Source organism: Stereum hirsutum (assembly GCF_000264905.1).
Source record: "Stereum hirsutum FP-91666 SS1 unplaced genomic scaffold STEHIscaffold_9, whole genome shotgun sequence".
NCBI lineage: Eukaryota > Fungi > Basidiomycota > Agaricomycetes > Russulales > Stereaceae > Stereum > Stereum hirsutum.
Window position 1 is genome coordinate 1,145,602 of NW_006763139.1, and position 26,781 is coordinate 1,172,382.

Below are 26,781 nucleotides of genomic sequence, written 5' to 3' on the forward strand. Positions count from 1 at the left end.
AGTATTCTACGTGCGAGCTTGAGATTGAAAGGCGACAACTCGAGTAGCTTGTAAACAGCTTACCCCCGGCGTACCCGATATCGGTTCTACCTTTATGTATCAGGGGTAGGCAGCGTGGGTATTTAAGAGTCTTTGATTGCACGAGTCTTACCTCGGCTTCATCTTGTCCGGAGCCATAACAGTGTTGCCTGCATATCCCTTTCTGCGCAACCTACACGCAATGTCCGTTCTCAACCTCCTTAACACAAAGGTTGTCGTGGGAGTAGGGTTCCTCTATGTTCTCGCACATCTTGTCGGTCGTCGTCGTGGTCGTCGGTCCTTGCCGTATCCTCCTGGACCGAAAGGCGAGAGCAACTGCTACACTGGTGTGGGCGAAACTGAATATCTGACTAGGTTACCCCCTCATCGGGAACGTTCTCGATATGCCCCAGTCGAAAGAATGGGAAACCTTCACAAAATGGCGGGAAATATACGGTATACGTCCATCTCTCATCAACCTTTCTCGTACTGACGCCCCCTTCTTTTTGGAATAGGCGACTTCGTTTTCCTGAACGTGCTTGGCACTCATCTTCTGATCATCAACTCATTGGAATGCGCAAATGCTCTATTGGACAAGAAGGGTTCTATCTACGCCGATCGGCCACGCTTCGTTGTTGGTGGTGAACTCATCGGATGGGACCGCCTCCTTGGCATGTCACGTTATGGAGACAGAGTCCGCTCGCAAAGGAAGATGATACACCCGGTTGTGGGGACTAAGTCTGCTGTGGAGACGCAATGGAGTGGTATCATCGAGAGAGAGACCAGGAAGCTGCTAAACGATCTAGTCACTCAGCCTGAAGACTTCTTGCAGCTCATCCGGACGTGAGTAGTGTCGTGCGTTTCTCTAGTCTCTCCATTGACCATCACCCAATCATACATCCTGCAGAGCTGTCGGAGCCACCATCCTCAGTGTAGCATATGGCTACCGCGTCGAGGATCCTCAAGACCCTCTGATCGCAATAGCAGAGCAAGGGATGTCAGACTTCATGATGGTCACGATGCCAGGAAATTTCCTCGCAGATCTAATTCCGATATGTAAAGTCCAATGTGTCTTGGATTTCGTTACTATTCTGAGCGCTGTTTTCCTTGACCATGCAGTGAAGCATTTCACCCGTCACACGCGCACTGTAGCGGTGCTGCGAAAGCACCTGGACGACTTTCTCAACATACCGTTCACCTTCGTCAAGAAGCAGATGGTAACTTTTCTTTCTATTGATCAACGCTACTATTATTCACTCACGAGATATACTTATTGAGTAGGCTACCGGGACTTATGATCTGTCTTTCTCTTCGCAAAAATTAGCGGAAGACTCCACTCCTGCGGACGAGGAGGATATTAAATGGGGAGGGCTCGCACTGTTTGGCGTATGCGGTCTCTGTGCTGCTTTATTCTCGACTTATTGACTGACGAGCGTTATTAGGGCGGCGCGGATACGGTGAGTCGATGTGAATTTATTTGAGATTTTTGAGATTTCATCGGAAGAGCCATAGACGGTATCAGTACTCCAATCCTTCATTCTCGCTATGACCCTATACCCCGACGTCCAAAAGAAGGCACAAGCAGAACTCGACTCCGTTGTAGGCTACGACCGTCTCCCGAATCTTGGGGACAGGGATGATCTTCCATACCTAGGTGCTCTGATGAACGAAGTCTTGAGATGGAGTCCTGTTGTACCGACCAGTACGTTTGTTCTATACGCTTCACAGGGCATGTCTGACGTCAACTGGTTAGACTTACCACATGTCCTCACGGAGGAAGACGAACACGATGGGTTTTTCATCCCACAAGGAACTGTGGTACTGGTAAGCAAGATCACAATCAACAAACTTTTCTGCAGAACTCAGTATTCACCCTCGGTATCACACCGCAGGTCAATGCATGGTGAGTCGTCGATAGTGCAATTACGCTGCTAGCCACAGTACAGCTCACAGACGGTCACTTTGTTTGCAATAGGGGCATACTTCATAATCCCGAAATATATCACGACCCGATGGAGTTCAAGCCAGAGCGTTTCCTGAACGACGACGGCAGAACACCAGAGATGGACCCGCACAATGTAGGATTTGGCTTTGGCAGACGGTGTGTCAAAATGTTGCTCACTGACTGTTCATCACTAATCACTCTCAATACAGACGATGTCCCGGTAAAAATTCTGATCTAATCTATGCCTTCGGTTCTAAGTGCACTGACCATGACACTTTGTTGAGGAGTAGGTATAGAGTTCGCAGACGCATCTATCATGGTAGCCTGCGCTATGATTCTTTCGGTATTCGATGTCTCCAAGGTCGTCGAGAATGGTGTAGTGGTCGAACCATTAGTTGAGTTCGTGGGCGGCATAAGGTAAGTACTCACTCCTTCCACATCTGACTGTCAATCTCAGTGAACCTTACTTGATCCTTTCCCCCACAGCCACCCGATGCCGTTTAGATGTTCCATAAAGCCGCGGTCCCAACATGCTCTTGAGTTGATCACTGCTCTCAACTGAGAAGAGAGGCTTAGCGTATATACCTGGCATTGCTGCAGACTTCGATATGTGAAAAAAAATCCCTCGTATTTCACGTACTTCGAATAATCGAAAGCTGGGCGTGCTGTCACGCTCTCGTGAGCTGGTGTGGCGCGCCCCTTCCTCTAAGTCCTGATGGACGACTTTTGGTGCCCGTCGCTACCCGCAGGTGTAGGTTCTGCGCATTCCTGGTAGTAAGTGCTATCTACATAGATCGGTGAGACGTCCTGGTGGAGTTTCGAACTGTGGCGATGTGGCGATTCAGATGAATGGCCTTGTTTTGTTCAAGGCTACCGGCGAAGTCCGAATGGAATGAAGCCGAGTCCCCCGGGCCATTGTTTCACTGACAACTTGGGTACAACTACATATGACCGTTCGTCCTCATAGTACGCGTTCTACACGAAGTCTTCGATAAATAGCAATTTAGCATCGAGAGGCGCATTGTCTACCTGAGCGGTGCTGAGCGTGGCATTTGGTTACCAAATTCCAAGAATGTGAGTGGCTCCTTTGATGGTGGGAATTTGATGCACACGTACCCATATTGATGATGGGCAATAGCGGTTGTAGTGCGCACTGCCGGGCGCACACGGTAAAAGGCCCTTCGACTCTAATCACACCGCAATTCAGAGTGACTCGTCTACGGCGTGTACTGCCCGTCCACACTGCGGCCCCAAATCACGCAGACACCCGGCCCTTCTCATCCTTGTTGTCCTAGGTATAAAGACCACCCCAGAGCAGGTTTTATCCCAGATCACGCTGGTTCATCTTCACACCCGCTGAAGAACTCAACAATATGGAACAGTTCAACCGGCTCAGCTCTGAGCGCTTCGCTCACTTACTTTCTCATGTCTCTCAGCTTCGTAGATCAGACGTCATTGCTCTGCTTTCCTCGGCGACTGTACTTGCGTTTGTTGGACCAGCTCTGTTCAAGCTCTCCAGGGCATTCTTGCACCAATACCGTTCTCCACTTCGGTTGGTGCCCGGTCCCAAAAGCTCGAACTTTTTCATCGGAAATTTAGTAGAGATAGGGGATTGGATCGATGTTGCCGAATCGGCACGGACGATTGCACAATGGACGGAGACATTTGGACCCATATTCAAGTGCAAGCTATTCTTCAATGTATGTCAAAGAGTTCATGGCTGCAGTATCTCTGACTTACTGTTACTGATTCTCGTCATTCCTCATTAATTGTCCAGCAAAATATGCTCGTGCTGATGGATACTAAAGCGCTCAATCACGTTCTCTCTCACCCAGTCGAGTATGAAAAGCCCCCCCTCGCTCGTAAGAATCTGGGCAGTCTCCTTGGTCAGGGTGAGCACTCTGTATATGGCACATAATAATATTACTGTGGCCTGATACTGTGCATCTACCCAGGTCTGTTGGTTGCTGAGGGTGCGCTTTTTCAACTTTCTTTATCTGGTGGCCTGGCTCAAGAAACTGTATTGTAGGTGATGTTCACAAGCAACAGGTATGCCTATGAATCATTCCAAATCGGGATTTTCACATTGAGAAGATGGCTCATTCCCATACTTATAGCGCAAACTATTGGTAAGCAATAGCGTTTCAGTGGCATCCAACCTGCTAACTTGAACGTCTGTGTTCACGCGTCAAGAATCCCGCTTTTAGTCCTATACAGATACGAGAGCTCACGCAAACGTTCATCCAAAAAGCGAATTACCTATGCGATCTTATGACGATAGAGATATCCAAGGCTGGCGATAGCAAGGCAGCCATAGACGTTATTCCATGGTTGAACAAGGTCACATTGGACATAATTGGGCGTACAGGTGCGCAAACTGAGTAGAGAATGCTCATGTTTACGCGCTAACAAAGATTCAGCGTTTGGTTATTCGTTTGATGCATTGAATCCGGCGGGAACTCCAAACGAACTGAGCGAGGCCATGCAGTCTGCCCTCAGGGTCCCTAAAGGTTTACCTATCTTCGCGATCCTCCAAGCTATTTTCCCCCCACTACGTATTATAGTAGGTGTGTCCAGGTATTTTTCCTCCGAATAACACTCAAGAAGACAATCGAAAAATAGCCTACCGAACAGCAAAAGTCTATCAAGCACAGTCATGACACCGCCTTCCGTGTAGGACGACAATTGTTTGAAGAACGGAGAGCTGCAGTTCTTTCTGACGTCGAAATGGGCGAGGCTAAGGGATCGGGTGGTGGGGCGGGGTCAGAAAAGGCACGGGTGCTCCGGGACAACGTGCAAGGAGCTGATCTATTTGCTCTCTTAGTCAAGGCAAACATGGCTACTGACCTTCCTGATCACTTGCGGATGAGCGACGAAGATGTCCTGGCCCAAATTCCGTAAGTCCTTGGTGTAGTGATCTAGTGCTCTGACAACTGAGAGTTATTTTTGCCTGTACAGGACGTTCGTATTTGCAGGTGAATGATAACGCCAACTTCGATATTGGATCTGCTGCACTCACAAGCTTATGTTAGGTCACGAAACCACGAGCTCTGCTGTCACCTGGACTCTGCTAGCCCTCTCCGAAAATCAGGCATACCAGGCGAAACTTCGCACGGAGCTCCTTTCTGTTTCAAGCAGCACACCGACTATGGACGAACTTAATGTGCTGCCATACTTGGACAAGATTGTTCGCGAAACTATGCGCCTCTACGCACCCGTGCCCAACACCGTCAGACAGGTCATGAAGGACGATGTTATTCCTACTCAGAGTGAATGGGTCGATCAACTTGGCCAGAAGAGGCAAGGACTCCCGTATGTCTGTTCCCCTCTCGCATCCATACGCCATCTCTGGTTCACTCATCCAGTAATAGTGTCATGAAAGGAGATCTTATCTCCATTCAGATTCTTCCCCTAAACACTTCGAAGGCGATATGGGGCGATGACGCCCTCGAATTCAAGTAAGGGCATTGCTCAGTTGGCTTCATAAGGTTCAAAACTCATTCATGTACACAGACCCGAACGGTGGGACGACCTCCCCGATGCTGTCCGTTCCATTCCCGGAGTCTGGGGCAACATGTTGTCGTTCCTTGGCGGAAATCATGCCTGCATCGGCTACCGTTTCTCTCTCGTGGAGTACGTTATCTCCCTCCGTCGATTTAGTGCGGTACAGCGGTGAGACTCAGCTAGAACCATACTGATGTAACTGCCTCATTTCAGGATGAAGGCGATTCTCTTCATGCTCATTCGCACCTTCCATTTTGACCTGGCTATCCCTCGTGAAGACATTATTGCAAAGGCCAATGTCACCCAGAAACCATACAGGAAGAGTGCTCCCGACGCAGGGCCTCAGCTGCCTTTGTCTGTATCTCTTGTGCGCTTGGATTAGAGGGTTAAAGCTGGTGTCCCAGTTACTGTTCTCGATTGCTATCACGGGTTCTGTACGAATATTGTACTCTGATTACATTGCTATCCTTACCCAGCTCCGTGTCCCTCAACTCACAAATAATAATCACGACGCTTGGCCCCACTCTAACAGCTTCCTCTTTTAAGCATTCAACCGCGGGAATTGAGCGAGAAAGGTGATGGTCATTGCGATATATACATAGCATCGGTACCACATCCTCGTACGTACAGCGACAGACAGCAACTCTAGATGGTCGAAGCAGCCTAAGATCTCCTTCTACTCGAAAACATCGGTGGCATATCTGCCCTGCGAAATCCGCGCAAAGGTGTCCTCGATATCCTCTGTATTGTTGGGGTCGCGGTCTATTTTGATGATTTCGAGAAGCTGCTGTTTTACGCCAGCCGCAATCTTGCTGGCTCCGCATGTGTAGAACTGCAACATGAATTGTAAGTGGCTAGTCGCTGAACAAGAACGGGAGACATACTCTGGCACCGTTCCTGAAGGCTTGTCGAACATCATCGCGATCGTGCCAGATACGGCTAAGAAATATGATTAGTGAAAGGACTAGAGTGAGTCGCATGTGACCGACTTACTCCTGTATATATTTGCACCCTTCCGATTCCTCCACCTTCCTCGAGAATGCAGGCCGCACATCCACGACACCCTCGTCAACCCATTTCTTCAAGTCCGATGCCGAGTATATATAATCCTCTTCTGGGTTCCTGCATCCGAAGAACAACAAGATCTTCCCGATCTCCCTCCCAGATTCCTTCTGCGCCGCCCTCTCCTGTATGAACCCGCGCATTGGTGCCAATCCAGACCCAGCGCAAAACATGACCATAGGCACACTTGGGTCTGTAGGAGGATGGAAAGCCGCAGCCGAGGCACGCACACTCATCTGCACTCGATCACCTGCTTTCAGCTCCGAGAGATATGTCGAGGCGACCCCCAAGAAAGGTTCCTCCCGTCCAGAGGCTGCTGCTGCCTCCAGTACGCTGATGGTCAACGTGACATTATCAGAGTTCCAGAGCGGGGAAGACGAGATGGAGTATTGTCTGATGCGCATCGATGGCAAAAGGTTGAGGAAGGCGGCAAATTCGATCTTGATGTCCGGATGTGCCTCCAGAATGTCAAGAACGCTCAGACGTTTTTCCAGCACGTTTCGTTGATACGATGAGGTGAGGTCTTTGAGGGCCGCGGTGGAAGACTCGGAGCCTGGCGCCTCGGCAAGGAGGCGGAGGTCACGAGTAGTAGCGGGTTGGGAGAGCTCGACATAGCCGCTGAGCACCGTGGTGACGCTGATGGGTTTGTCAACCGGAAGAGGCGTAGGACCTGCCGAGGTAATGACGACCTATGGACCACAAGGTAAATACGCAGACAATTCGAGATGGGGTAGATGACGAGCCTCTTGTTCTGCAGATAGTCCAAACCGAGCGAGTACGCGATGTACGTCCCTCCTCGGATTGACCGGAAGACTGGATAGGAAAGCTTATTAGTGTGAGGATTTGTCTGCTACCACGACGTCGCTACTCACATAGCGAGATAGTCGCCAGCTCTGTACGTCATGCCCTCCGGAAGTGCGAATTCTGGAGGATGGACTAAGCAATTTCTCGGTAATCAGAACTGGAATCACTCTACCGATGTGGCGTTTAGCAGGCGCATTCTTCGAGGTCAGAAGCCTGTTCCCGACGACGGTTCCAAGCGCGGCATCAGGCTGGCGCAGAGCCGATGCACGGGCAGTACCCACATCCACGGTCTTCACTTCGAGCCCAACCACAGACTTAGACGCAGTCGTGCTGTACTCCTATTAAGTTACAGTTACATGTCAACAACGGCACCAAAATCATCCATTGTCATGAAGTACAGCACTGACCTTGGCAAGGGTCTGCCACATCGTCGCCTCCCATTCGTCGAACTTTTCGAAGAAGTCTCCGGACCCAGCATCACCAAGGCCACGCTCAACCAGCCGTTGTGCCCCTCGCTCGGTGAACAGGTTGTCGATAAGAGTAGGAATGCGTTGGAAGGTATTAACCCAGTCATGATTCCCGCACCCGAAGATTCCATATTTCACGTTCGCAAATTCTTGGCCTTGCAGATTAGAGAGCCAATCCACGAAGCGGGCAGCATTGTCTGCGGGTTCACCTGCGAAACCGACCAGGACATTGAGAATTCAACCGATGTCAAAAGACGAAGCGTGCTTACCCTCGAAAGAGGCGGTAACAATAATAACAGGTCCATCCGTCGGGACACGCTCCGTAGCAGAGTCCAAGGTACCCAAGGTAGCACGGAACCCATACGCCGGAGCCTCACTCGCAATCCTCTGCGCGAATGATTCCGAAGTCCCCGTGTTCGACCCATACAGTACGTACAATCTTTGTTTCGGGTTTCCATCGTCCCCCAGAGCCAAAACGTCCGCCTTGGGCAAATTTATTGCTTGCGGGGATTTGAGGTCGGAAGAGCGAGCGGCGATGAGATTGCGACGGCCGGCGCGGGGGACGGCACGGATCGAGAATCCGTTGGGTTTGATGGTGAGGGCCTGCTTGAGTTCAAGGTTGTAAGAGGGATCGGCCATGACCTGGTAGGTGGCCGGCGAACATATCAGCGATGGGCATGCACACAAGGCAGACGAATGGTGACTACAACGTACCAGGTCGAATTTCTGAATGATGGACGACATGAGGATTATGATCTCTTGCCAGGCGAATGCACGTCCCTAGGTCATTCAAGCTTCAACATCAATTAATCTGTGTACGGAAAATGGATATCACTTACGATACAAGCCCTCATACCAAACCCAAAAGGTTGCCATGAGTTTGGCTACTCGCAGAAGTTCTGTTCAGTAAACGACACGACTCTTTTTGGCAGCGATAAACATGCAACCCACAGGCAAGGCCTCAAACTTTCCGTCCAACATCCTCTCAGGCCTGAACTCTTCCGCGTCATCTCCCCAAACCGCTGGATCACGATGAGCTTGCCCACTGTGTATCACGATTGCTTGGCCTGCCGGAATGAAATACTTTCCGTTGGCTAGTGTGGTATCTTCAATAGGAGCCATCACCCTCATAGGGGCAGGAGGGCTCAGACGTAGTGTCTCGCGCATCACGGCTGTCAACATCGTCAGTCGAACCTCGGGACATCAAAGTGACCAGGAATAGTGGGTGTGATAGAATATTAGCTGACCAATGAGATATGGAAGCTTGTTAAGGTCCGCGAGTTGAATTTCTTGGTCACCGAGTACTTCGTCAATCTCTTCGCGAAGCTTGCGCATGGACTCTGGGTTCTTCAAGAGGTAATAACACATGAACGACAATGTACCTGTGACGAATTGTTCCGTAAGTGTCGCAGTACAAGTATCCACGTATCGACAAACCTACCAGATGTCGTCTCGTGGCCTAGTGTGGCGAACGAGCATGAGCTTACTATCCCCAAGAGCGCGGGAATGTTCCCGGGACTCACCAGCAATGAGGAAAGTAAGCAGCTTCAGAATAGAGGGCCAGAGAAGTCATGAGAACCTCGATGTGCGCACGAAAGAAGGAAGGGAAAAATGCTCACGTTATTAGTGATAGCTCTGTCCGAAAGGCCATCTCCAGTCTTAGGATCCTTACCCTCTAACATCTTCCCAAGCAGATCATTCTTATCCACTGGGTTTGCCTTCCGCTCTCGTACGACTGTCAAAAGGAATCGATGCCCGAGTCAGATATACGAACGACAGAGAAGGGACAAGGGGGAAGTCGTGCTCACTGTCATCAGCCAAATCAGTCATGAGTTTTTTGTCGCCCTCGTATTTTGCATTCGCACCAGTCATCATACTTTGGATGAGGAAAGGTCGATTGGCGCGAGCGTTACATTCTTTCAGGAAGTCGACCATGGCGCCTGCGAACGGAGGCATTTCTTGCTGCAGAAGACAGTATCTCTCTAGTCAAACAAAGAATGGATAAAGCCGATGTGAACCCACCATGTAGAAGCAGTTCATACTGTGTGAAAAAAAAATCAGAAACCGGTTTCATAGAGGAATGACAGACCGAGAGACACACCGATATGACATGGAGGTTAGACATATTGTTTCCAGAGCAAGTCTCGTAAAATCCTCAGACGGGTCGATGATAAAGTTTGGTCCAAATCTAACATGCTGAGGTCAAAAACCGTGTCTAGCTAAAAGACTGCGAATTGTATCACCTTTCCCACTTGAGAAGTAGCTGGGACGCCACATCTTTCATCTGAATAGTGCCACAACAAAGTCAGTATCAAGTTTTCGGTGCATCGAAAAGCGGAAACTGACGTCATCCATCATGCCTCGAATGGAAGCCACATTGAAGGCAGGCATGAGAAGTCGGTCTGCATGCAGAAGAAATCAGTAACTGTATTCAAGCGTTTGGAGACACGCCTTTTGGAATACTGACGTGCGATGGCCCAGTTTGGCTCATCGTTGTATGCCTGCAACCGGTTCCAATCAGCTCTCTGCCGTCAAGCAATAGGCTCAACAGACGTTTACAAACCGTGAATAGACCGTCACCGACTAGGTTCCTGACTTGGTTAAGGGCAGCGGAGATGGACTTTTTGAACCTCTTCTCGTCGCAGACTTCATTGACCAGTCGATGGCTGGTGATCACGTTTACCTGTCTTCCTGAAAATCAAGAGAGAGATTTAAGACGACTTTCTCTTCTTACTAGATTCACGGGATATATACCGAAGAAAGAGAGATGATAGATCTCGCCGTACTGCCTAGCTAGTAGTTCGAACGAGCGGAGCGGAACCTCTCTCTCGATTGTGCCTACATTTCCAAGGAACGGAACTAAACATCACAAAGTCAGTCCTGAACAACGGCAATTATCCAAGTTCCATACTGGTAGGTGGCTGAGGAATTGTCGTGGTCATTTCTGACGACGGGGGCGCGTTGTTGAAGACGGAGGCGAAGAAGCTGCAAATAGGTAGTGTGCAGAGAGATCAGTGACTGATATTCTCTCCCTCCAACCCGAGTTCTTATAAGAACGCCGTGGTACCCAACTGCCTACGGCGCAATCGTCACCCTAAGGCTACGTTAGGCATCAGAGTATCTTTGCTAGGCGGTGGTAAATACCCACCAGAGACTATCACAGGACAAGCTTGGAAGGCGCGTTGCGCACTTCCTCCGGGGGGTTTACCACCGGGCAGCCTTCCGCCGGAAATGAAGGTGATGCAGAGAACCACAACGTATCGGGCACAGCGCAGATATGGACAACATACCTCATCTTCGATAGACAACTGAGTCGCTCTAATTACAGGTCAAAAGGCGCTCGGAGACAATGTTGAGTGTGAGAGAGCGGGTAAGAGTGATAGATGGACATTTCTAGCTCTGCCTTGAGATGGGCCCAATAAACCATTCTTCCAACGGGATCGAGGTGCAAGGAACCTCATGGCGAACACCAACCAGTTATCTGTTCTTTCCAACGACCGTGGCGTCAATGTGCAGCTTGAGTGCAACTTGATGGAAACCGGCCTCGGGCCCACCCGGATATTTACAATGTCGGAAAACGGCAACTTCCCATAGCCGGGGTGGCACTACGTCGTGGCCCCTGCCGCCTCTTGAAAGCGATACACACCGAGATGATGCACTGGCACCAACGATACACGCAGTACTTACATAGGGGTGTCAGAGCGATGCCGAGGAACGAGGTAATAGCACTTACGTGAGCTAAGTAAGTCTGTCGGCCAGGAGCGAGTCAACGCCGATCGAGAAAATAATCTGGAGCGGCGAGTGGAGTTCTCACGCTCTTTCTTTCCTCGACCACCATGATCCTCAGAGACCGTACGGCCTCTGAGCCTCTTTTTCGACCCACCCACCTCCCTTTCATACTCAGCGTACTGTAGTTTTTCGGGCAGAAGTTCGTGTCCCGCGTCCCAGGGGGGTCACGAACGAACCTGTGCCCTGGGACAGTCCCACAGCGTTGACCTGAAATGAACATGTAAACGGGACAAAGTAAAACATGTCCAAAATACAAGAATAATCACAATGCTTCCAATTTGTCCTCTGCAAGCCCTTCAAGCTAAGTTTTGAGCTTAAGCCTGTTATTCCGTCATTTCAATTAACCCACAGGCAAATATTTATGGCTGTAAATCCATGATAGATGGCAATATCATAGAAAACAGTCGAAATTGAGGAACGTTGTCCCTTGTCCCACCACGTCTGCGAACCGGGACACAGATGGATTATGTCATCTCGGCAACAGCCGAGGGGCGGTGGCGTGAACTTCTGCGCGAAAAAGTACAGTATTCACGTCTGGGTGTCACGTGTTCACATAAGTGGATTCGTTCTTCACCCAGGCAGGTTTACAGCTCGAAGCCGAGCACCAGGAGATCCTTCTGACACGTCAACTCCGATTCATTTGCCGAACGGGATTTGCCGCTCTCCTGCTGCCCGTACTTCCCCACCCATTCACACTTTACTTATCAACAGAGTGTGCTTTCGAGGAAGCACCACGTTGACATCGAGAACTTCCGTTTGCGAACGAAGGAAGAAGACCATTAGTTAGCTGACGACTGTGCACCGTTGGACTATTTGCGAGAGAACATCAGCCGCAACCCGAGCTTCACGGTATCGAGTTTACATGAGCGGGCCGGGGTATCACATCCTCGTGGGCTGCTGATGAGCGAAAGCACATCCACAGCGGCCCTCATATAAGAAACGATACTACTTATGCCAAGAAAAGTAAGCAATGCGTGGCTAGCTGTAATTACACCTTTCAAGACCAGACACAAGAAACATAGCAAGAAAGCATGAAAACATAACAGGCAACCAGGGAGAAGATAATCATAACACTCCGAAACGGCTCGCGAACACTTCTACCTGTCTATGTTAAATGTCACTCATAGATAGGGCATAATCACATAAACACAGAATAACGCGCGTTCACAACTAACGAATGGTCAATCAGCGACGGAAACACAACGAGAGAAACGACCAAAGGAAAGCGGATGGATGGCTTACCCTGAATAAGAACGACAGATCCTCCGGCGTCAACCGGCCCATGGCCGAGTCATCTGTGGATAGTGTCGCATCCACCATCGCCGATTTCTTCTCCTGCAACTACAGTCCCAAGGGATACAAATAAGCCCGCGTCGCACAAACGCCACAAAAGCCGGAAGGTGAAGAAGCTAAACTTACCTGTACGATACGACTCTCGATGCTATCCTCCACGACCAACTTGATCGCCTGAACAGGACGATGTTGACCCAAACGATGTATACGGTCCATCGCCTCTGCATATACAAAGCCAAGCATAAATCAGTCGCTGATCCATACGTACAGGACAAGAGGGTAGGAATGGAACACTTACGGAACTCGACAGCGGGATTCCACCAGCTGTCCATGAGGTATACCCGTGACGCCTCAGTCAAGTTGAGCGCAACGCCACCGGCCTTTAAGCTGACGAGGAAGACCGTAACGTGTACGTTGTTCACTAGAGAGAAACATACGTAAAATCAGACCCAATCCGGGCAGCAGAACGGAGTTCTGGAAAGATAACATACTGAAATGCTGGATGGTGGCGTCTCGCGCCTGTGGACTCATGGTACCCTCCAACCGGCAGACCTACAGATGTAACGTCAACAACTACGCCAGAACCCCACGAAAGAAGTATAGACATACCACAAATCCGGCCCTCTGGAGCCTAAACGCGATCAAATCCAAGAAATTCACAAACTGGCTAAACACGATACTCTTCGTCGTCGCTTCCTGCCTCCTCAAATTAGTCAACTCCTCCACCAAAGCCTCGATCTTCGAGCTCGACCTCCATGTGTCAATGTTGATCCTTCCGAGGATACCCTGCCTCGGCGCAGCGATGGTGTTATTCTCTTCCAGTTCGAGCGCCGGGCCTTCCAGGTCGATGGTGAGCGGCAGATGGCAGACTGGACACTCGGGCTATGTGAGAAAAGAAGAGACCAGTGAGTACATAGTACATGTGGTGAGTAGGGTAGCCTTGGATGAAGTGTGACGCACAGTGTGGTCTACGTCGATCGCAGAGTCAAGATACTGCCTCATGCACTCGCGGTCGAAGATATGGCGACACTTGGCCTGTATCGCATCCTCCGCAATATCGTTACACAACCGACAAACGGTAGCCTCGCCAACTTCTCCCTCGGGCACGAACTTGCCCTTATTGTTCTTGCTACGGATCACTAGATCAGGATGACACGCCATCTGCCTCATCCTCGTCAACAGACTAAATATGTTCGAGTAATCTAGCCGCCACACAGACGTCCTGATTAACTTGACGTTGAACTCGAGAGGATCAAAGGTACGCACTGTTGAGCAATGTTCCTGCGTCCAGGTAGGTGCTGAACTCCCTCTTCGCATCCGAGAACAAGCTAGTGTAAAGCTCCTTCTCCTCGGGACTGAAGTAATCCCTCCGGACGATAACTGTCCTTGGTGGCAGCCCGAGGTCATCTGCCCTCTGAATCTTGGTACGACGAAGCATGATCCTATCGAGCAGGATGCGAAGCTTCTTGAATGCAATCTTGCCTGGGCCAAACATACCGTTCTTCTGGATCGGAGTCAAAATCTCATTATTCCAGAAGCAGGTATGCTGCATCGGGCTGTGGTGACAATCTGTGTCACCGCAAGATCCGTAAGCATTGTATGCTGGATGAATGAGTATATAAGAGAAGGTGGCTTACCATCGCAAGTCCTTTTATCGCTGAACTTCCAGTGCAACGACTTGCAGTCACATCGCTTGCCTGGACGGTAACGAATTAGTCTCTGTCGTTGTCCAGAGCTGAAAGGCCACAGAAGAACTTACAGAAATAGTACGAGAACGGATCGCCGCCCAAGAACCTGACCAAACTGTACAGCTCACCCACTCGATTCTGCAGCGGCGTTCCAGAGAGACACCAACGGAACTTGGCTCGAAGCTCAAAGGCTGCCTTAGCGGTGTTAGTTTGACGTTCTTTGATATTGTGGGCTTCGTCGAGCTGTCGTGCCAGTGATTGAGCTAAGGAAAGGGGTAAAGACGATGATAGACCAGAACTGACGATGATCCTCCGCCATTCCATAGCGTGCAAAGCACTCTTCTCTTTCACAATCAAACCCTTCCTCTTGAAGCCAGAGTGCTGTTTCCTGAAGCAGCTCTCCATAACTGCATACTATAATGAAACTTCAGCTTAGCACTCAGCATAGTGATGATTGCAGGTAGAGGAACCCACAGTTGTAAGCACGACATCGTATTTCGACAGCTCCTTGACGTTGTTCTCGCGATTGCTACCGTGCCAGACGAGAACTTTCATTCCGTCAGTGGTATGTGCATGGATCTCGTTACGCCACTGCATGATGGCGACGGTCGGCCTATGGGGGAGGTAGAATGTGAGCGTGATCTATCTCAGAAAGGACAACAGAACATATACGCTATGACAAGATTGGGGCGATTGGAGTCTGAGACCATGAGGGCGATCATCTGGATTGTCTTGCCCATTCTGTGTATCTGATTAGCACGAGGATCGTACAAGACAATATGAAACGCAACTTACCCCATCTCATCCTGTTCATGAAGATAGATGGTGTGATTAGCAGAGTATAAGAGGACCATCCGTCTGAAAACGCTACTCACAGCCAGCATGCCGCCGCTGTTAGGCCCGAACTCTTGCTTGCGCATCCAGTAAAGGGATTCTTGCTGGAACGGAAGAAGCGTGGCCTTCAGTCCAGAGGGTTGTTCAGCCTTCTTCGGCTCTACCACTTCTATAGTGGCCTCCAAGTCCCCCCAAGCATCTCGAAGCTCGGGATGATGCTTGTGGAGCTGAATGGTAGATTTCTCGGCCTAGTTATCGAAGAAGAAAAGCGTTCAGAGATAACGTGTAGAAATAATAATAGAAAAGACATCTAAGCCTACATAAGTGAGCGGACGACCGAGCTTTGCCTTCAAGGCTTTCTCCTCGGCTTTGGTGGAGTTCCTCTCCAGCCTGGCTTTCGCCCTAGCTTCACTCCGCAAACGCTTCTGCTCAGCGAGCGTCATGACCTTCGGCTTGGACGTATCTGCCACCTTCGCCTCCTTTCCCTTCGCCTTGCTCTTTCCTTTCGCCTTGGTCTTGGTCGCCAGAGGCTCGTCATCCGAAATTTCTAGGACTTCATCATCTTCTGCACCGAAGGCGGAAGTAAAGTCCTCAACCGACTCGGACCGCGCCAGGCCAAGACGTCTTTCAGCAGCAGCGGCAGCACGAGCAGCAGGCCCAGACAAGCGTGGTTTGGAAGAAGAGCCGGCGCCAGCACTCGACACACCAGCGGTTTCGTTCCTGGCAGTACGAATGGACTCTTGTATGGCGGCACCGAGCATGGCCTCTTCAGCCTCTGATTCATTGTCTTCGTCAAGATCATCCTCGTCAATAGCAACGCGTTTCTTGGGTGAGCGGCGCGTTGCAGGAACCTCGTAGTCGGATTCGTCCTCCTCGATACCGTCCTCGTTCAAGTCAGAGCCCTGGAACTCGGAGCCACTGCCGTCAGATTCGTTAGGCTCCTCAGCATCCTCGTCGAATTCGAGTCCAGTCTCCGTTTCTGAGTCTGGGACGATTTCGCCCTCGTCCTCGTCCTCGTCCTCGTCCGCGGACTGATGGACGGATGGCGCTTTAGCCTTTCCTTTGGCCTTTGCCTTGCCTTTGGCGGCAGGCTTGGGCTTCGCTATCTGCTACACTGCGGTCAGCCTCGACGTTCACCAGCACTGAGCAAAGAAGACGACAAACCTTGCCCTTGGCTTTAGACGACACAGTTGAAACCTCAACAAATGCAGTTTTCGCGACGACGCGTCTTTTAGGCGCCCGTGTTGCTACCGGCTCGTCTGAGTCACTCTCCTGAACGCGTTTCTTCGGTCCTTTCCCAACCGAGGCCCTAGTCTGTCTGCGAGCGGTCACCTTCCCTTTCACTACAGGGAGAGCATCCTCGTCCTCGTCGATGTCACTCGTGTCGGGAGTCACCGTCTTCGACGCCTTGTTGCTACTAGCGAAGAGAGATGTGGCAGGCGTCGTAGGTGTCGCCGTCGTTGGCGGTGATGCCGATACCTGTGTGCTACGTCTGGTGCGAGGAGCCATCGCCGTTGCAAGAAGAAAAGAGTAGGAGGACAAAGGAGGAACAAGACAGGGCAAGGTGAGTCGATGGGGTTTTGTTCTCACTGGCGAGTCGCGTCAAGGCGCGAGAAGATTAATTAACGCGCTTCGGGTCCGGCCGATATGCGCGGCATCGGCCGCTTCAGCCACAATCGCGCCAGCGAAGAGCTAGCTCGCCACAGTGGCACCGACAGCATCGACTCCGAGGGGACCACCCTTTGAGTTGGAAATGTACTAGCCACCATTTCCATCTGAAGACGAAAGAGCAAATACTCTGGCCAATGATACATACTACAACTTCCAATCATGACACGATAGCGAAAATACTTAACTTCCAGCCGAAAGACTGATGCGACACGACAAAGAAGGAATATACAGGCAAACCAGAAATACAAGGAAGGGACGGCTTGGCTGACATGGCCACTCAGAGGGACCATGCGATGAAGTTGTAAAGAAAGCTCTACCAGTCTCCACCACCAAAGTCGTCGCCTCCACCGAAATCGCCTCCGCCACCGCCAAAGTCGCCTCCGCCACCGGGACCTCCTCCACCATAATCGTCCTGTTGCCCATTCTGGTAGCCTGCAGAATAGGGCCGTAATTATCAGAGGTGAGACAATAGTAGTGGGTATACGGATAGACATACCCTGGTCGTAAGCTTCCCTTTCCTCGTGATCCTCGTGATCCTCAATGGCATCCGTGATCAAAGCACCGGCAAGAAGACCACCACCACCTATTTAAACCAGCCAATTAGCTACATCAGTTTGCGATAAGATCCGAGCGGAAATCAGACGTACCAATGAGAGCTGCCTTGCCCAACCCTATGCCACCTCCACCACCTCCACCACTGCTACTTCCTCCTCCAAATCCAAATTTACCGCGTTGCTGTTCTTGTACGGGCTGCTGATAATACCCTACATCACAACACCAAGGAGACCATTAACCTATCAGTTCAAATATTCCTGAACCTATATCCACATAGACCACGTACCTTGGGGAGGCGGCTGCTGATATTGAGGACCACCGTAACCCTGCTGTGGCGGCGGACCACCGTATCCTCCGCCGTATCCACCATATCCCTGCTGAGGAGGAGGACCACCATAGCCACCTCCATATCCCGGCTGTGGCGACGGGCCACCCCATCCACGTTCGGGAGGACCACCATATCCTGCGCCATATGCCCCGCCAGCAGGATAATTAGGACCAGGAGGAGGAGGTCCTCCACGATCAGGCCCTGCGGGATGTTCCCAGGAGGAACGAGGAGGATTATCGTTGGTATTTACATAGAACCTGTACGAACAGACGCGACGAATATTATTGATCAGTTCCAGTCAACTATCGTGCTTACACCGACACAAAAAGACAGAGCACGTATCCAAAGACACACCATGTTCCATATCTGGTGTAGGCGTCCGCAATATCGTATGATCAGAATCATCGGCCACGAAGCATGTACGAAGCAAGAACGCACCTATCGTCATATCGCGAGACCCACCCGGGAGGCAAAGGACGTCTATCAGGATTACCAGGTGGAGGCCCATAAGGTGGAGGTGCTGGCGAGGCCATATTCCAAGGTCAATGAATCGATGAGTGTTGATGAATGAGAGAGGGAGAGGTGCAAGCCGCTGGGACTCTAGGGGCTTATATATATCGACCACTTATGGTCACTCGCTTGGTTTACGCAGCGTCCCGGCCGGCGGGCCTCGCCGAGTGGCACTGGAGGCTGTTCGTTCCAGTGTCGGACACCGTCCTGCCTCCTTCCAGAGCATTCTCACCTACAGTACTGAGACTATTGTTTACCTGTATGACGCGTTTCTCAAGATGGAGCAGGCGATGCAGAACACATAGTGCAGTGTCGGCCACGTAACACAGACGACTGTGCTCCAGGGAACGAACATGATCATGACTGGACGATCACGATCCATGGCAAGAACATCGACGGGAAAGATGAAGAGTGGATGAAACAATCGCACATAGGTATAGAGCATGCCAGACGCAGTATTGTAAAGTAACCGACCAAGCTTTATCAGCCGGTCAGCGCAGCAGACGCTAACGTAGGGAAACAAGAAACGCAATATGCTGTGCGTAGGGTAAGAGAGATTACTGGATTAGGCTTTAGGCTTTTTCGACTTCTTCTTCTTCTCCTTCTTCTCCGACTTGGGCGAGACCACGACTGGGGGTGGAGGTGCGGGCGTCGCAGGTGCCTCTTGCTTGCCCTTTTTACTTTTCTTCGGCTTGGGTGGCGGCGTCTCCTCTGATTCAGAATCTTCCGAGTCGGTGGAGGAACCGCTGCTGCTAGTGCCGCTCGAGGTTCCCTCTCCCTCTGAGTCACTCGAGGGCGTAGCAGGATGCGCCTTTTTACTCTTCGTCGGTCTCGTCTGTTCCTAGTTGAGAAGAGGGACTTCATTGGTGAACACGGATAGGGACATGAGACGTACCACTTACAGGCTCTGGAGAGGCAGGCACTGGTGCGGGCGTGGCTGGGACGATGGGGCTTGACGGTGAGTTGTCGTGTGACACATCGTGGTTCGCGTCGTAGGCGGCTTTATCAGTCTCGTACTGAGCCTTGGCAGTAGCCTGCCTCTTCTCATAGACCTAGAACGCAGCGCAACCGACATCGGGTTTAGCACTGAGTATGCATACTCATCACACAGAAGACAGAACAGCGCAATGGACACCCACCTCCTTCTGCACAGGCGTTAGCTCTCCCCACCTCTTCGAGATCCGCGCGAGCAACTCGGGCTGCGAAATCGTTGGGAACTCCTGCTTCAGCTGATTTCTGATCTCGTTCTGGAAGTAGATGTAGCTTGAAGCAGGTCGTTTCGGCGCGTTGGGATCCTTTGGTTTCTTGATCGGCCCTCTCTTCTTTTTACTCCCATCCTCAACAGCACCATCGACCTCTCCGGCCTTGCGTTTCCCGTTTCGAGCGACAGCGGGGGATGCGACCTGTTGTTGTGGTGGCTGTTGTTGCATGTATGGAACGAAGTTGGGATTTGCTGCATATAATTTTGGGTCGAAACCGATGGGGGGCGCGGCCATATGAGGAGGGGACATAGGATTAGGACCAGTGCCGAGCATGTGTGCGAACTGGTCGGCGTATTCAGCGCAGGAGCGCATAGAAGCTGCAACGGCATTGAGGCTGCCAATGAGCTACAATTGCATAAAGAACCAAAGTCGAACATGGGTGTCAGCGACGCGAAGACGCGACAAGAAAAGAAAAAGAGCGAGAACTTGGCGCCGACGGACCTGCATTTTGTGGAACTCGAATTGAGCTCCGTCCATGGGAGGGTTCGTCGTCATCGCCGACGCGACACGGCGCGTTCAAAAGTGGATTTTTGGGATGAGTTGTAGCTGCAGAGAGCAGCAAGGACGAGGATGTAATGGAAGAAAAAGGAGGCAGAGAAGTCGGGGGAAGGCGCTTGTTGAGTTTGTAAACGTTTGTAATGCCGGTTGAAGGCGGAAAAACGAAAGGGGTCTAGCCTTCTACGGTCTATTTGTAGCTGTCAAGGATTAGGTTCAAGCCACACTACAACGCTCGAATCCACCCGCGCTAGTCACCAAGCTGGTTCTCTGCTAACTTACGACTAATACGCTGCGTCGTCCAGCGTTTTGCAAACCCACATCTTCGAATTATGCCAAGCTCCTTGTTGGCCTCTCCCTGTCCGAGATTGAATGTGAAACAATATCGATACCCATATGCTCCCCATGCTTTTCTCAAAAGCGTAGCTCATGTCTACATTCGCGACCACTTCCAGGCCAATACCCTACGGAATTGGAAACCTTCCTTCCTTCCTCCCGTCCCTAGAACAGTGGATAACGATTGACTAGTGTTTGCTCTAGGTTGCTCTGCGATTATGTTTTCTGCGCTATGAATGTCTACGAACATGCTTCTGAACTAGTAGGAGAATTCTCGATGAATCCTCGCTTGACATAGTCTGGCCTTGATCTTATGGCCTCTTCTGAGGCCAAGGCCTGCCTAAAGACGGGTGGTAAAGGCATGTTATTCTTGACATTTCTAGCACGAGTGAGGGTCTAGTCGGTTTTCTTTAGGTCTCAACCTTACTGCACACCAGCTGAAGTTCAAGATGCCTCAAGCCGTGGTCACCCAAGGTGCTTCTATCTACGATCAGCAGCTATGTACAATGTTTACTCACAACTAAGCAAGACACGCACAATCTCCGAATATAATGGGCGGTCTAGCGGCACGTCTCATCCGATGCCTTCAGTTGGTAAACCCTCGGAGGACCCCTGGTCACCGTGTCACGCAACATATCGATGGGTTGTACTTCAGCTTCTCGTCCAGGACTATAGCACAGCGCGGATAGCTCCAACCATCCCCCAAGACGCCAGTTGAAGAGTATCCAACTGGCACCACACGCAGAGTAGTGCTTCTGGGCGTGTGGAATCACCTGTTGGTCTCCTTGCTTTTAGATATCCCCGACTTCCTCGCGAGAGTTCCTCCCCCCGATATATTCGTTCTTGGACCATCTACATACTCAGGGTAGAGTCGACAGTTTCACCCCCTCAAACCATCTCCCGACATCCCCACACCTTTTTTATTTATTTATTTACCGAATCCGATCGGACATATCCACAAGTAGTAACGCGCCCTCATACTTGCGGGGGTACCTTCATACAAAATTGGGCAGTAGAGCTCGTTCTTTTAATCCCTTTGCACGCTCGAGCTTCGACGTCTGTTTCATATCCAAAACTTTTGGGTTGTTGCTGTTCGTCCCCCTTCTTTCGTGGTATACTCTCATCTTCAGCAATCAGGAAACAAGGCTGTAATATAGTACGATGGAAGGCTGCCAGTTATCAGAGGGTATATACAATGTCCTTTGAAGGTATCGAATGCCGATCCTCTTAACGCTCTCGTCACACGATATCTCTTTGTTCTGCCGCTTTTGCGAGCGTGATAGCTTCAGTCCCATGATCCACTCGCTCAAAACTCGCTCACGTCGTCCGTATCGCCTGAATCCTCATCTTCACTAAGACCCTCATACCTCTCGTCGTCCCTCCACCACTCCACCTTATTCGCCACGCCTCGAAATGCATCCACCTCCACTCTCGTCAACGTACAATCCTCAAAGTAAACTTCCTCCAGGACTGAATACATTCCGAATTGCTGGCAAAACCCGAGGGTCCGCACTAGGTCCACGAGGAACTCGTGGCCTTCCTGTTCGTGTCGGAAGAAGTTGATACGCGCGAAGGAAAGGCAGGTGAGGGAAGGGAAGAGGCATGTCACTGGGGGCGTCGAGGAGGGTTGCGCGGTGGCATCGGCAGTGGTAGTAGTCGTTGGTGCATTGTCCGCCATCGACTGTCCGGAAAGCAACATCGAGAGGAGCGCGCCAGCAAAATGCTTAGGTTTCGCAGTCTCGAAATTGATGGTCCGGACATTAGATACCCTCGCAAAAAGGCCAACCCAATCCTCGGGACCCCTCAGACAATTCAGTTTCGTCACGTTGAGCGTTACAACGTCCGCGACGTCGATGGAGGCCATGAAGGCCTTGAAAATTTCGTACTGTCGCGTCGTGACGTGCGCTGTGACGGTGGGGAAATTGACGCTGCACAGTGACGAATAGCGGTAATCACAAGGAGTCAAGGCGATGTGGGGGAAGCCATACGATATGGACAGGTCTAACTTCTTCTCTCGAGACCGTGTCCCATGAGCCTCGTCGTACCTTGCAACATGGGCCGCAAGCACGGGGTAGATGAGTGGCAGATCGGACATGCTACCGCCACAGGACATGCCCAATTCTGTCGTGACGGGATATTGAAGAGAACGAAGGAGAGAGATACATTCGATGACGCCTCCGCTAAGAAATAGGTCTGAGAGATGATGGAGGTGGACGGTACGAGCGCCGATATGCTGGGTGAGGTCGTAAGACTGTACTGCAGGGATTGCGTGGCTGAGACGCAGTCTTTTAAGATGCGGCAAACGTTCCAGTACGTCGAGAAGCTGGTTCAAGGATGGCAACATGTCCCGAACGTGAGGCGGAAGAAGGCTGAAGGGGGCGGGGTCAAATTCCTTCAGGGTCACGTGCAATTCTTGAAGACCACTGAATCCTGAACCTAAAGCACCTCTCGACCAATCAATTCGAAAGTTACCCTGTAGGTCAATCGAACGCAGCTGAGGTGCTTCGAGCGCAAACAGGTCGACAGGAGTAGCGATGCCTTGGAACGAATACGACAACAAGCGAAGATGGGTAAGAATCGAGGCCGGGCGACGAGTGCACGATGTGCACGATGAGAGAGGTGGGTCCATTCCCTCGTCCAAGCCAAATGACATGTCGAGTGTTCGAATGTGGGAGATATTGTCGCGAACATATTGGATGAGATCAACATCGGGCACATTAGAACCTCCTGGATATCTGATGGTGACCGGAGCCTGCTTCGCCCTTCTCATCATCTCGAGCATCCACTGCCGTCCGATGACGAACGAAATCTGTGTCCACAAGGCAGGAGTCTCGATGGCTACTTGACGCCAGTAACGGCAGACGTGAGTGATGACGATCCATCCCAGCCAGCCATTCGAACTCGAGGTTTGTTTCACGCGACCAATGTCCCAGTAGGATCGACTTCTTTTGGATAGAGGGGCTATGTCGATCAGAAAGATGAATATGTTGGAAAGGATCTCTGGAGGCACAGTGAGTAGAGGCGACTGATAATTCTGGTGAAGGTCTAAGGGACCAGTAATGATATTCGGGGGCCACTCGACAGACTCCATCGTAACCTCTAAAAATGGGCAGAGTTTCGACTATAGCTCCGTAAGTCAGTAAGAACGACCGAATAACTCGATAACAGGGATTTGCATACCTGTTTTGCTGACAAGAAGGTAATTCGAGTACGACGAGGGAAGTATGTGTGTTTTATGTCGTCCGGCAAGTAGTGACTGCGGTGAACGCGGTGATGATGTTGATGTTGCGGAGAAAGCCGCATAATGACGTAGCTGGACCCTGATAGCGTGAACGCTGCCTACTCCAAAAACTCTGAAAACGATGAGATTATGATTGGCGAAAGAGGAGCATGGAACAACGTCGCGCGAAATTTTCGGAAAGGTAAAGGCATTCGGGAATTTAGGGAGGACATTTCTGATACGAAGATGATGAGGGAAAGTATTGGCCGCTTGGTGGAAATATGAACGAAGTCAAGCTTATTTGAACGGAAAGTCGGCCGCCCCTCTTTATTCGTCGCCTTTTTCGAGACATGCGGAAAGGTGGCCAAACTAGGGAGCGCTGCCTTCGTCAGCTGGCAACCTTGCTTGATGGGTTGACCGTCGCCCTACGGAACTGACTTGCCCATACTATTTTTCTTTGAGAAAGACTTCAAGTTCACGGTGTAACAGTGGCCCCTGGTCTCATAACCATGGTAGGTAGCTGATCACACTTTCCCTATTCATTCACAGTTTCCCAACAAAATGCCCGCACTTTTTCTCCGGCGCCACGCATGCTACTCACTGGCATAGTGTTCTTTGACTCCTACGTTGTCATTTCACCGGGTGGTGAGCTTTCCCAACCAACTGCCTTTTCCGGACGCGCCCCGAACGCTGGCTCGCGGCACACTCCGACCAGCGCCACACTCTCGTCCAACGCGACCTCGCCGACTTAGACAAATATCCGCCGTCGTAGCACGCACATCTGCATATTATATTGAGATGAAATATAACGCAGCAACAAAGGATCTTTTCCCAAATACAGAATGTGTCTTTTTTGAACCCCGATAAAGCAGATCTCTACGCATGTGAACATTCCTGTCCAAAAAAAGACTGATTCCCACCGTATGAGGTAAGTTAATCGTGGCCGTAAGATTGATGCCTCTTTGCGTTCTTCTCTGGCGAGTGAGGATAGAGCGAAGCTCTCTTGAGCCGCATACGCTCGCTCTCGCTCTGACCTCCACCTTGAGAGCCTGGGACGACATCTTGCTTGCTCGAGCCTGGTGATAGTTGTGTGGCAAAGGTAGGTTTCGGAGTGTGCTGACGTTCTGGTGTGGCGCTGGTTTGATGTGGCTCTGATGCGGGTGGGTCCTTCTTCGCTAGGAGGCGCCCTAATTGCTCGGAAAGCAGGTCAATGTCCGCCTTTGCTTGAGCGGCCTTCTCTGCCACATCAGCAGGGGTGCTGAACATTCCGTGAGTATCCTTCAGGTAGCGTCCCAGCTGACCGAGCTTTGGTGCCACACAAGCTAGGTCGAATAGGACTCTTGCGAAGGTTTGCTCATCGATCGCACGCCGAGCGCTCCCTGTGTGATCAAGCGCTGTGAATATAAACTCGTCGTCTTCGCCAGCATCTGTTGCCACGCTCTCAAGATCACTGTTGTCGTCCTCTTCCTGCTCATCTTCTCTGGAGTCCTTGGCCCTCTCTCCTTCCTCGCCCTCATCCTCATACAACATCTCATTCGCCTCTCGTATCGCCTCATCCACAACTGCAGCTGGGATGCCTCGCATAACACCTGTTGGTAGGGAGGGTGCGACTTCGGCCCTGTTTTGAAGCCGTGAGAAGAGGTCTGTCTGGGTACGTTTCCGCGCTTCGCTCTCCGAGCAAGGCATATTGACTAACGGCGTTCTCGGATCTTCACTGCGGCGTTTTTCGAGCCAAAGGAGTGCCGCGCGGAGATGCTTACACGCTCCTCCTCGTTGAGTGAAGTCGGCACAATCACAACCACCTGAACCGTCCGTCGAAACCGCGATATTGTATAGGGTGGGAGAAGGATCGTAGACGGTTGCGTATGAGGAGTAACAGCTGAAGAGGAAGCTCTGGGTGTGTAAGTCGAAAGCAGGAACACTGATTTGACTCTCTTGTAAGAGATCTGCTGCCGCCTGGTCGCGCGCGGCATCTGGAATGAGGTAGGCGATAGGCGGTAGGATGGCGTGGCCAGCATTTGACGACAGTCCGTTAACGAGAGCCGCGCCTCCAGGTAGCGTCAACAATAACTTCCTCCAGCGATCCTCCTCCTGTACTTCGAGCTTCCGTTGCTCGAAGATCGCCGGAAGGATCTTCGTGACAAGGAGCTTGACGAGAATGTCGACTCGAAGGCGTCGGTTCCCTCGTTGCCAGCGGCGCAGATGCTTGCGCTTCAAGATTCCGTTGAAGGACTCGAGGTGGTTTGTTGTGGTAAGGACACCTTCGATTTCGCAGTGAAGGAGTACGGCGGCGTATCGGCGTCCATAGTCTGACCAGCTCCTCCACAGGTTCTCGTCCTTCATCCAGTACCCATCACCAAGATAACGAAGGTGCTCCAGGCCATTCGAAGCGATCGTTGGATAGTCCGCCAGCATCCCTTTGAGTACCGCCGTCTCCTTCGCCAACATCTCACGCGCCTCGCCGAAATCTGTCGTGGCCACAAGTTCGGTTTCAAGACGGGCCATCCGAGTTTTGAGAGACATGTGGACCGGTGAGCGACCTCGTAAAAGCTTGTTTCGATGGTTTCGCCACGACTGACGAAGATGGAACTTGCAGATCAGGAGCCAGAGGTCAGGGAACACTCGCATGAGAGCATTACGCTCCATGAGATCGGTATCGGTGATCGCTACCGCGGGCTCGAACGTGCGTCCATCTCTTTCTCCTAGCGAGGTCTTCCAAGCTCTGAGAAGCTTCTCCAGGATCTCCGTATTGTACCCAGCGGCAGTATGGCGATTCCCAGAAGGCGCAGAGAACAGGAACATCGCGAGAGGTTCGCCACGTCGTTTCCCATCTAGCCCCATCAGGATAAATAGCAGGATCTTCTTCGTACTGACGCCAAATGTTCCATCTAGGAGAATCTGGCTTCAATCTCCGTGACGCCACGCCGCGTCCTTCATTTCGTCAGTCGCAATGCAGACCTCGAATCGATCACCCTGCTCTGCACGCGCAGAATAGTGGAA

The 26,781-nt window shown here is 51.2% G+C and overlaps 7 protein-coding genes across 7 annotated transcripts; 2 read left to right on the top strand and 5 right to left on the bottom strand.

Moving 5' to 3' along the window:
* Positions 1–220: 220 nt before the first annotated feature.
* On the top strand, positions 221–2,576 carry STEHIDRAFT_99088 (cytochrome P450; the record flags this gene model as incomplete). Its single annotated transcript, XM_007305490.1, has 13 exons — positions 221–365; positions 394–474; positions 534–861; positions 926–1,235; positions 1,300–1,404; positions 1,461–1,475; positions 1,531–1,720; positions 1,772–1,842; positions 1,911–1,921; positions 1,994–2,119; positions 2,173–2,183; positions 2,254–2,380; positions 2,450–2,576. The coding sequence occupies 13 exons, from the start codon at positions 221–223 to the stop codon at positions 2,523–2,525; spliced, it is 1,596 nt and encodes a 531-aa protein (XP_007305552.1). The 3' UTR covers positions 2,526–2,576.
* Positions 2,577–3,112: 536 nt separating this feature from the next.
* STEHIDRAFT_99091 (cytochrome P450) lies at positions 3,113–5,987 on the top strand. Its single transcript, XM_007305491.1, has 13 exons — positions 3,113–3,663; positions 3,741–3,855; positions 3,919–3,936; positions 3,993–4,012; positions 4,081–4,092; positions 4,157–4,331; positions 4,384–4,526; positions 4,586–4,860; positions 4,922–4,938; positions 4,996–5,275; positions 5,335–5,421; positions 5,477–5,596; positions 5,681–5,987. Exons 1-13 carry the CDS (start codon positions 3,337–3,339, stop codon positions 5,847–5,849), a joined length of 1,758 nt encoding a protein of 585 aa, XP_007305553.1. The 5' UTR covers positions 3,113–3,336; the 3' UTR covers positions 5,850–5,987.
* Positions 5,988–6,143: 156 nt separating this feature from the next.
* On the bottom strand, positions 6,144–11,277 carry STEHIDRAFT_140139 (fatty acid hydroxylase; the record flags this gene model as incomplete). Its single annotated transcript, XM_007305492.1, has 25 exons — positions 11,091–11,277; positions 10,712–10,785; positions 10,555–10,659; positions 10,364–10,491; positions 10,268–10,301; positions 10,147–10,202; positions 10,044–10,084; positions 9,902–9,988; positions 9,823–9,841; positions 9,609–9,762; positions 9,420–9,535; positions 9,324–9,345; positions 9,242–9,259; positions 9,048–9,182; positions 8,752–8,972; positions 8,640–8,684; positions 8,515–8,580; positions 8,070–8,442; positions 7,741–8,009; positions 7,506–7,671; positions 7,402–7,453; positions 7,273–7,342; positions 6,461–7,218; positions 6,352–6,406; positions 6,144–6,299 (listed from the first exon to the last, which is right to left on the bottom strand). Exons 1-25 carry the CDS (start codon positions 11,093–11,095, stop codon positions 6,144–6,146), a joined length of 3,225 nt encoding a protein of 1,074 aa, XP_007305554.1. The 5' UTR covers positions 11,096–11,277.
* A 1,497-nt stretch (positions 11,278–12,774) lies between these two features.
* Positions 12,775–16,165, bottom strand: STEHIDRAFT_59279 (uncharacterized protein; the record flags this gene model as incomplete). The annotated part of the gene is made up of 14 exons (XM_007305138.1): positions 12,775–12,930; positions 13,009–13,103; positions 13,181–13,303; positions 13,374–13,434; positions 13,492–13,764; positions 13,843–14,084; positions 14,149–14,451; positions 14,520–14,579; positions 14,642–14,813; positions 14,874–14,984; positions 15,045–15,183; positions 15,243–15,319; positions 15,437–15,652; positions 15,725–16,165. 14 exons carry the CDS (start codon positions 16,163–16,165, stop codon positions 12,775–12,777), a joined length of 2,469 nt encoding a protein of 822 aa, XP_007305200.1.
* A 990-nt stretch (positions 16,166–17,155) lies between these two features.
* STEHIDRAFT_147896 (uncharacterized protein) lies at positions 17,156–18,542 on the bottom strand. The gene is made up of 6 exons (XM_007305493.1): positions 18,397–18,542; positions 18,313–18,324; positions 17,917–18,215; positions 17,723–17,839; positions 17,572–17,658; positions 17,156–17,507 (listed from the first exon to the last, which is right to left on the bottom strand). The coding sequence occupies exons 1-6, from the start codon at positions 18,489–18,491 to the stop codon at positions 17,389–17,391; spliced, it is 729 nt and encodes a 242-aa protein (XP_007305555.1). The 5' UTR covers positions 18,492–18,542; the 3' UTR covers positions 17,156–17,388.
* A 326-nt stretch (positions 18,543–18,868) lies between these two features.
* On the bottom strand, positions 18,869–20,270 carry STEHIDRAFT_140142 (uncharacterized protein). Its single transcript, XM_007305494.1, has 4 exons — positions 20,172–20,270; positions 19,608–20,075; positions 19,371–19,520; positions 18,869–19,309 (listed from the first exon to the last, which is right to left on the bottom strand). The coding sequence occupies exons 1-4, from the start codon at positions 20,223–20,225 to the stop codon at positions 19,034–19,036; spliced, it is 948 nt and encodes a 315-aa protein (XP_007305556.1). The 5' UTR covers positions 20,226–20,270; the 3' UTR covers positions 18,869–19,033.
* Positions 20,271–21,536: 1,266 nt separating this feature from the next.
* STEHIDRAFT_140143 (uncharacterized protein) lies at positions 21,537–23,652 on the bottom strand (the record flags this gene model as incomplete). The annotated part of the gene is made up of 2 exons (XM_007305495.1): positions 21,537–21,707; positions 21,883–23,652. 2 exons carry the CDS (start codon positions 23,650–23,652, stop codon positions 21,537–21,539), a joined length of 1,941 nt encoding a protein of 646 aa, XP_007305557.1.
* Between the last annotated feature and the right edge of the window lie 3,129 nt (positions 23,653–26,781).

Coding starts and splice junctions, on each gene's coding strand:
- STEHIDRAFT_140142 (XM_007305494.1), bottom strand. CDS start 20,225: ATGACGACGAACCCTCCCATGGACGGAGCTCAATTCGAGTTCCACAAA. Junction 20,076..20,171: donor TCGAGTTCCACAAAATGCAG/GTCCGTCGGCGC, acceptor ATGCAATTGTAG/CTCATTGGCAGCCTCAATGC. Junction 19,521..19,607: donor TAACGCCTGTGCAGAAGGAG/GTGGGTGTCCAT, acceptor GCTGCGTTCTAG/GTCTATGAGAAGAGGCAGGC.
- STEHIDRAFT_99091 (XM_007305491.1), top strand. CDS start 3,337: ATGGAACAGTTCAACCGGCTCAGCTCTGAGCGCTTCGCTCACTTACTT. Junction 4,332..4,383: donor GGACATAATTGGGCGTACAG/GTGCGCAAACTG, acceptor ACAAAGATTCAG/CGTTTGGTTATTCGTTTGAT. Junction 5,276..5,334: donor CAGAAGAGGCAAGGACTCCC/GTATGTCTGTTC, acceptor ATCCAGTAATAG/TGTCATGAAAGGAGATCTTA.
- STEHIDRAFT_147896 (XM_007305493.1), bottom strand. CDS start 18,491: ATGGCCTCGCCAGCACCTCCACCTTATGGGCCTCCACCTGGTAATCCT. Junction 17,659..17,722: donor GGGCAAGGCAGCTCTCATTG/GTACGTCTGATT, acceptor TGGTTTAAATAG/GTGGTGGTGGTCTTCTTGCC. Junction 17,508..17,571: donor AAGGGAAGCTTACGACCAGG/GTATGTCTATCC, acceptor CCTATTCTGCAG/GCTACCAGAATGGGCAACAG.